Genomic DNA, 9,335 nt, shown 5'->3' with positions numbered 1-9,335 from the left:
ACCCGACACCCATAACCTGAAGAGCAAAGGGGCGAGCTTGTTAGACTCTGGAAGAGGTGTGGAAGCAGGGTTTAACATCGAACCAGAGCTTACCTTTGAATCCGGGTTGAAGCGGAACGAATAGCTGGAGCTTTGGACTGAGAGAAACCTGTCATAATAACAAAAGCAAATTAACAGAGCGTGGAACAAACCTTGTTTCAGCGGAAGAACAAACAAAGGAACAAAAAGTATATCGTGTTACAGTGCAGAGAATTAGCAGCATGTCGCCCTCACAATAAGTCCAACGCACAGAGTAGTAGGAGGTCGGAGACACCAGAGGAACCTAACCCCGGAGCGAGGAGCGAAGGTGCAAAGAAACCCTCACAGAGCAGAACCAAAGAACTTCGCACAGTGAAAATGAAATGACTAGTGAACTAGGGCTGGCTGTCAAAAGGCGGGAGTAGGTCGAGGTGAGGAACCGACGGATGTGATTTGGTAACCTGTACCACCGGTTAACCCATCCGAAATATCCAGAACCTGTACAACCGCGTTACTTCAACGTTTATTCACATTAACATTCGCACAGTGGACACAGCGCCGCCACGTGGAAAAGGGTTGGGCCATCAAAAGTGGTATCAGAGCTGGTTGACAAATAGGAAGAATGGAGGGTGGTAGAGGAGGAAGAGGAAGAGGAAGAGCGATCCGGAGAATAGCAGAAGAGGGACTCCGTGAGGAGATTCGCGTTTTGCGAGAAAGATTAGCAGTGGTAGAAGCTGGGGGAAGAAGGAACCCAGCAGATGATAGTGATGAGGATGTGGCAGAACCAGAAGATGAGGTTGAAGGGGTGACACCGGAACTCCGGTTATTAAAGTCAGTTTTGTTGTCTAGTCATAAGCCAAAGCATGAGCTATCCACTTATGACGGAAGTCTGTCTGCAGATGTGTTATTGGATTGGTTAAGCGAAGTGAACAAATATTTTGAGTTTGAGGAAACCAGTGAGGACAAGCAGGTGAAGTTCGCCGCCACAAAGTTGAAAGGACATGCGTCCTTGTGGTGGGACAGCGTTCAGGCGGAAAGAAAGAGGCAACACAAACAGCCTATAAAGAAGTGGGCCCGAATGGAGGCAAAACTGAAGGAAAAGTTTCTGCCAAAAGATTATCAGATTATGTTGTATAGACAGGTACAGAACTTGAAACAAAGAGGAATGACTGTTAAGGAATTTACAGAGGAATTTTATAAGTTGAATTTGCGGGCAGGGTATGTGGAAGATACCCCAGAAAAAACAGCCAGATATGTGAATGGTTTGAGGGGGGAAATACTGGATGAAATCGGTATCCTCTCACCCAGAACTTTGGATGAAGCATACCAGTTTGCACTGAAGGCAGAGGAGAAAATTAACAGAAAACAGAATGCCAGGAGAGGAGGCGGAACTGGCAGAGGAAAAGGTAAGGTTTTTGGCAGAGGTAGAAGTGCAGGTTCCAGTGAAGAAGGCAGCAGTTCTAAGTCTGCTGGCACAGCAGAGAGGGACAATAGCACTAGAGGAGGATGACCAGCTCAGCAAGGGCGAGGAAGTGGTCGGGGCAGGGGAACTGTCCAGTGCTATCGTTGCCATAAGTTAGGACACAAGTCATATGACTGTCCTGAAGGTGAACCTGTAGGTGGAAGAGGAGCTTATGTTGCTCAGCCAGAGGATGCTGAAACAACACCTCAAGAAGTGGAAAACGCACCAGAGACAGGCGAAGCTTTGGTGTTGAATAAGGTGCTGTTAAAACCAGCAAAAGAAGTTGCAGAGCCTGATCAGCGAAAAGCTCTGTTCCGGACTGTTTGCAAGTCACAGGGTAAGTGCTGCAAGCTGATCATCGATAGTGGAAGTACCGACAATTTGGTAGCAGTAGAGATGGTGGAAAAACTGGGTTTGAAAAAGCTGAAACATCCCACTCCATATAAGGTGTCATGGCTGCAGAAGGGACACCAACTGTTGGTGGATGAACAGTGTGAGGTGGAGTTTCAGATAGGCAGGTACAAAGACAAAATCATCTGCGATGTTATGCCGATGGATGTCTGTCATATTTTGCTAGGACGACCCTGGCAGTTTGACAGGAGCGCAGTTCATGACGGAAAAACCAATTGTTATAAGTTTGTCAAAGATGGGATCAAGCACACGCTTGTACCCATCAAAGAGGAAAGTACAGCAGAAGCCAGTGGAGTGAAGGCATTGCTGATGGGCGGAAAAGAATTTATAAAACAGATTGAGGACAGTGAAGTAAATTTTGCTGTCATACGAAGACCAAAAGCAGTGATATTGCATACACAGATTTCAGATTTTCCCGAGGAAATCCAAAAGCTGCTGCAGGAATTTGGGGACATCGTGGTGGATGACCTTCCGGATGAACTTCCACCCAGGAGAGGTATTAGTCACTGCATTGACTTTATACCAGGGGCAAGTCTGCCAAATAAAGCAGCTTATCGAATGAGTCCTAAGGACCATGAGGAAATCAGGAAACAGGTCCAGGAGTTGTTAGACAAAGGGTTGATTCGAGAGAGCATGAGCCCCTGTGCAGTACCAACTGTGCTAGCTCCAAAGAAGGGAGGCGAATGGCGAATGTGCACAGATTCCAGAGCCATAAACAAAATTATGGTTAGGTACAGGTTTCCCTTACCAAGAATGGACGATATGATGGATTGTCTGAGCGGGGCAGCTTATTTCTCGAAAACTGACTTGAAGAGTGGATATCACCAGATTCGAATTCGAGAAGGAGATGAGTGGAAGACAGCTTTCAAGACGAACGAAGGCTTATATGAGTGGCTGGTGATGCCATTTGGGTTGAGCAATGCTCCCAGTACGTTCATGCGCTTGATGAATGAAGTACTGAAGGAATTTATTGGGAAATCCGTGATAGTTTACTTGGACGACATCTTGATTTTTAGTAAAACTAAAGAAGAACATTTCAGGCATGTTCGCAATGTGTTGAGGAAGTTGCAGCAGAATAAATTGCTGATCAATCTGAAAAAGTGTACTTTTTTTCAGCGGGAGTTAGTGTATCTGGGCTTTGTAATTGCAGAAAACGAATTAAAAATGGACCCAGAAAAGGTGGCAACTATAGTTAGCTGGCCTTCACCAGGAAGTTTATTTGAAGTCCGCAGTTTCCACGGATTAGCGAGTTTCTACAGGAAATTCATCAGTAATTTCAGTGAGATCTGTGCACCTATGCTGGATACGATTAAGAAGACAAATCAGCCATTTCGCTGGACTGAAGCAACGGAAAGAGGTTTTCAGATTTTGAAGAGGAAGATTATTGAAAGGCCGATATTGAGGCTGCCTGACTTCAAAAAACCCTTTTAGGTTTGTTGTGATGCCAGTAATACAGCCATTGGGGCAGTACTAAGTCAGGAGGATAGACCAGTCGCATATTTCAGTGAAAAGCTGAACGAGAGTAGACAGAAATACTCAACCTATGACAAGGAATTCTATGCAATTGTCCAAGCGTTAAAACATTGGAGGCACTATCTGTTGGGTAATGAGTTTGTTCTGTTTACAGATAACTCTGCGTTACAGTACATTATGCAGCAACATAAATTGAACCATAAGCATGCAGCATGGGTGGAGTATTTACAGAATTTCACGTTTGTACTGAAACATATTAGTGGGCAAGCGAACAAGGTGGCAGATGCGCTGAGTAGAAGGATTCTACTCTTGCAGGAAGGTACGATGCAGGTTTTAGGCTTTGAACACCTGAAAGAGCTGTATCAAACAGATGCTGATTTTAAGGAAGCCTATGAGGCTTGTCAAAACCCTCTGTTAAGGAACAACAGTCTGTGGTTGGATTATAATTTACAGGAGGGATTGCTGTTTAAGGGCGGACAGCTGTGTATTCCCAACTGCTCTATGCGGGAAAACATTATTCAGGAGAAACATAGTGGGGGTTTGGCTGGACACTTCGGTATAGATAAGACGGTAGCACAGGTACGACATTTTTATTTCTGGCCAAAATTACAGCGGGATGTACAAAGGTACGTGAGTAGGTGCAAGATTTGCCAACTGGCAAAGGGCCACAGTCAGAATACAGGTTTGTACTTACCATTACCCGTTCCGAACCGACCATGGGACTCCGTCAGTTTAGATTTTGTTTTGGGTTTGCCTAAGACACAGCGGGGTTTCGATTCAGTAATGGTTGTGGTAGATCGATTTTCAAAGATGGCGCACTTTGTACCTTGCAGGAAGACCAGCGATGCTACTTATGTAGCACATCTATTTTTCAATGAGATTGTTCGACTACATGGACTTCCAAGGTCCATCATCTCCGACAGGGATGTAAAATTCACTGGTCATTTTTGGCGAACCCTGTGGAAAAAGTTGAACACTCAGTTACAGTTCAGCTCCGCTTATCACCCGCAGACCGATGGCCAAACGGAGGTTGTAAACCGGAGTTTGGGGAACTTACTTCAGAGTTTAACAGGTGAGAATTCCCGGACGTGGGATCGTGTACTAGCTCAGGCGGAATTCGCATATAACGATTCACCTAATCGCAGTACTGGTTATAGCCCTTTCCAGATTTTGTACGGCATGCATCCACGAGGCGTGCATGAGTTACGGGATTTGGGGAAGCTCGAAAAACGAAGTGCTGATGGAGAAGATTTCGCTCAAGCAATGAGTAATCTACATGAGCAGGTCAAGTTGAAATTACAAGACAGCAGTCAAAAATATAAGCAGCGGGAAGATTCCAAGCGCCGGGAAGTTCAGTTCAACGTTGGGGATGAAGTCCTTGCGTATTTACGTAAGGAGCGTTTTCCAAAACGGGAGTACAACAAGTTAAAATTTAAGAAGATAACTAGATGAGAACCTTCTTTTCCTTAAAAGATACAAAAGAAGCTCTAAAAATTTGATCAAGAATTTTTTTTTCACTAACCTAATCAAAATCAAGATCTAATAATTTGTAATTTTGTGGAAGTTATTGAGCTCCAATAAGATGGCTTATATTCATGGGATAGACACTAATGTCATGTACTATGCAATATATATAATACCCTATATATACAACCAAATAGTTAGATTTTGATGCAGGAGCATCCAGCTCCGAGGAGACAGAAGGTGGTTGACTGTCTCATGGAGAGAACCAGGTTAACAAAACTTGTCATTCGTTTTAATTTTCTTTATTATTTGTTTTATTTCCTAGAAGGTCATTCAGAGACCATGGTAATTGAAAACTGTGTTTTGTTTTAAGTTTAGAAATTAGTTAACCATAAATTAGTCTTTAGTACAAGAAACTGGTACACAGTTGGAATGATTCTGGTAAACAGTTCAACTGAAAGTGGGAGCAGTTACGCTACCCAGATGTAAAAACAGAGAAAAACGGACAATGAGGGAGATTCCCCTCGAACAGAAAAAGACAGATACATTCCTCTGAAAAGAAGCAAAACTGTTTGTTTTAAGAACAACTGTCACATTAATTTATTGATATTGTTTCTGTATTAACATCCACTGCAAGTAGGCTATAACAGGCATACATTAATTTACTCGGTTGATATTATTTGCTTAAACATCCATTGTAAGTTATACACAGCAAGCACACGAATGTGATACGAAACATTGAGCACATACTGGAAGTTAAAGACAGTAAACCACAACGAGAAGAGAAGGCGCTACTACAGGGAGCTATCCCATACAGAAGAGCGGATTGACAACCGACATTAGCATAATAAACCAGGTAACAAGCATACTAACTTAAATGCTTTTCATAAGTTATGTAAATGCTGGAAATAAAGTATACAGAAGCTTCATTTAATGTAACCCTTATGAATAAAGTGCACCATAAGTTTCTCTGAGCATAGAACGCTCACTAAACCACAGTCCCCTTATAAACAAAGCCATTGCAAGAAACTAGAAAGGCAACCGAACAGGCTCAAGGAACCATAAGCAACAAGGACGGACCAGGTCGATTACAGGCCGAAACGACAATTATTGTATACAGACCAGAACTTAAAAACAGTTAAACACAGTTCGTTTACAACCCAGGAGCTGTGAGCATTAAATAAAAAACCCACAAATTGCTTAATAATCTAACAAACGGGGCCGAGCTGGAAAGACCCTACCTGTTACATCAAGTTGAAAGGGTTTTGGGTTGTCTCCAGAACGCACAGAGAGCATAAGCCCACGGCGGCCAGCCACCCGAGCAACCTGCAACAACAAAATAGATGTGGGTTAGCGCCTGAGGCAAGAAAACGATAAGGAACATCTGTAAACGAACAGACACAACCGCATTGGGTACTTACCGGAGTTGGACGGGCAGCATTGCAAACAACCCGACACCCATTACTGAAGAGCAAAGGGGCGAGCTTGTTAGACTCTGGAAGAGGTGTGGAAGCAGGGTTTAACATCGAACCAGAGCTTACCTTTGAATCCGGGTTGAAGCGGAACGAATAGCTGGAGCTCGGGACTGAGAGAAACCTGTCATAATAACAAACACAAATTAACAGAGCGTGGAACAAACCTTGTTTCAGCGGAAGAACAAACAAAGAAACAGAAAATATATCGTGTTACAGTGCAGAGAATTAGCAGCATGTCGCCCTCACAATAAGTCCAACGCACAGAGTAGCAGGAGGTCGGAGGCACCAGAGGAACCCAACGCCGGAGCGAGGAGCGGAGGCGCAAAGAAACCCTCACAGAGCAGAACCAAAGAACTTCGCACAGTGAAAATGAAATGACTAGTGAACTAGGGCTGGCTGTCAAAAGGCGGGAGTAGGTCGAGGTGAGGAACCGACGGATGTGATTTGGTAACCTGTACCACCAGTTAACCCATCTGAAACATCCAGAACCTATACAACCGCGTTACTTCAACATTTATTCACATTAACATTCGCACAGTGGACACAGCGCCGCCAAGTGGAAAAGGGCTGGGCCATCAGATTTTCCATTTTAAATGACCATGAGCCTAACTTTGGTTAAAGACCATCAATCCTAACTCCTAACTTTTCCATGCAAAAGATACTCATTGATGATAATTTTAATAATAGGCATCTACTTCACTTTTAGGGAAAGTCAAAGATGACATTTTCTTAAAATATTTGAATCATGAGTTAAATCTCTTATCTTATAAGGACAATATTGTAGACCTATACCATAATCTTACAATCGCCCTTTCTTCTTTTATTAATGAATTCTCTATAGAGACATGAAGTAAAAATAAAGACTAGACAAACAATTATTAATATGATAGCAAGTGTAAAATTGTTAGGAAAGTCATTAGAGATTCTTCTAATAATTCTTTAAATTTCAATAACATACATAATACAAATACCTGATTTAAATGGGAAAAAAATGCAATAAATAAAGAGAAAGTAATGCGCCTATCTAAACTTTCTCTTAAGAAGTTATGAACAAAATAATATAATTTCTCTGACATATTAGAATTCCTACCTTAAAAATATTTATAAATCCAAGGGGCACCATTACAAATGCTCCTATGGAGGATGGAGTTTTTCTTTGAATGACATAGAGTTGCAAATTAAGTAGCTTGTAGATGAGAAACCTAAGGATATTGATGGCTATAAAGTTGAGATTTTGAAAATCAGTGGACATATCCTCATTTCTAATAGACACCATCTCTTCAATTTAGCACTCATGCAAAGCTTCCCTAAACCATAAAATATTATGGGATGGGATAAGCTATCATCTTTGTAATGTTAAGTGTTGAGTGTGATTTTTTTTCCTTCACATTATATTGGATATAGTTAGTTTGGATTTATTTAAAAAAAAATTACATTACTAACTTTCGTGACCTTCTAATTAAACAAAAGTATTATACTCTTAGAACACTTCTCTTAATGTTTTTTGAGTACAATGATAAATCTGTAAAGAGTTTCAAATAATCTCTTACCTTATTAAACTTCGATAAACCAAAATTAGTTATAATAGATGTTCTTATTATCTTCAAATATAATTCTTATAATTCTTTACCTTCTTAAAATCTAATAAACCAAATTCCTTTCTAACCAATATTCTTCATTGTCTTTAAATATATAATATTTAACATGAAACTTTAAAAAAAAGATAATTTAAAAATATATGTAATAATAGATATCATCTATCATTATCAAAAAGTATACTTATTATACGATTTACATTAATATTTTAAAATATTGATATAATAGTAAATCTTATAATAAGAAAAAATATGAGTACATTAAATATTTCAAAATTAAATATAATATTATAAGTAAATATAATTGAATATTATAGTGTTTATATTAATATTCAAAATATATAATTAATAATATTATTTTCTTAACTAATAGTTATTATTATTATTATTTTAAAATATAGTTAATAAATGGGGAGGCAAAAGGGAAAAATTGAAATTGAATACAGTTGGAGGTTAGGTAATTGTGTAAATAATGTAGTGGAGGCATATGGATTATTGCAAGGTTTTTTGGGCCAAACATGTAAACATCGAATATTTGGTGGCATTGGGAGATTCACAACAAAATATCCATCAACTTATTCATGTATTTTTGTTTAAGAATTTCAAAGTGCGAAGCATATTGATCAATTAAGAATCTGAAACTAGCCTTATCTACTATTAACTTATTTCATGTATTGAGAATGAACAATCTACTAGAGATGATCTCACCAATAAAAGTATAAACTTGGAAGTAGGAGTCTTAACAAAAAAAAATGGTATTCATTCTATCGCAACTATTCTTTATAAATGGGTCTATTACTAAGTATAAATTGTGTCAACAAGTCTTTTGGCAAATCTACATTTCCAAAGACTTTGTCTCCTTTAAAATAATAAATAACTAATAGATATTGAAAAATAATTATCTTAAAATTGCAAATATAATTAACCTTAAAATTTGTTTATTGTATTTAATTGTTATAGAGACCACTATTTAAACCTAAATTTTGTGTAATACACTATAAATTATTTAATAAGGAAACTTTAGGTAAGAAAAAGAAAAACAATATGATCTCACTCAATCGTAATCGTAATACTTAAAGCCAACCAGCGACTTTCAAAGTCTAACTTCTTTAAACTAGTTTTCCTATTTTCCCTATTATAATGGAAGCTTTCATTTCATAATGTTATATTAAGAGGGCATTAACCTATTTCTTTGTCGTCAAATTTAGTATGAATTTTAAGTTTATGTAAATGTGAACTTTAAGTCTGTGTAAATGTAATTTAGCGTGTTTTTTTAAAATTATTTTTAATGAAATTTTTATAAAAAAAGTTAAATCAATTATTTCCATGATGGTATTGTAAATTAATTACGATATTAAAGTCAAATAATATTGTCTTATTAAATTAATTAAATTTAATTTTTATTAGTAAATATATTAATACATTAAAAGATCAATT

At 38.7% G+C, this 9,335-nt stretch overlaps 1 protein-coding gene across 1 annotated transcript; it reads left to right on the top strand.

Annotated features, from left to right (window-relative positions):
- The first annotated feature begins 640 nt into the window (after positions 1-640).
- On the top strand, positions 641-4,816 carry LOC149163360 (uncharacterized). Its single transcript, XM_089429101.1, has 6 exons — positions 641-1,424; positions 1,626-2,038; positions 2,228-2,485; positions 3,008-3,248; positions 3,519-4,291; positions 4,376-4,816. Exons 1-6 carry the CDS (start codon positions 641-643, stop codon positions 4,814-4,816), a joined length of 2,910 nt encoding a protein of 969 aa, XP_089285227.1.
- Positions 4,817-9,335: the final 4,519 nt, after the last annotated feature.

Source organism: Pinus tabuliformis, chromosome 5_1 (assembly GCF_031772625.1).
Source record: "Pinus tabuliformis cultivar Carrire ecotype Pingquan chromosome 5_1, CPIR1, whole genome shotgun sequence".
NCBI classification, from domain to species: Eukaryota; Viridiplantae; Streptophyta; class Pinopsida; order Pinales; family Pinaceae; genus Pinus; species Pinus tabuliformis.
The sequence above is the reverse complement of the archived record's forward strand: the minus strand, read 5'-3'. Positions and strand labels throughout refer to the sequence as shown.

Coding starts and splice junctions, on each gene's coding strand:
- LOC149163360 (XM_089429101.1), top strand. CDS start 641: ATGGAGGGTGGTAGAGGAGGAAGAGGAAGAGGAAGAGCGATCCGGAGA. Junction 1,425..1,625: donor CGGAACTGGCAGAGGAAAAG/GTAAGGTTTTTG, acceptor ACTGTCCTGAAG/GTGAACCTGTAGGTGGAAGA. Junction 2,486..3,007: donor ATGAGGAAATCAGGAAACAG/GTCCAGGAGTTG, acceptor ACTTTTTTTCAG/CGGGAGTTAGTGTATCTGGG.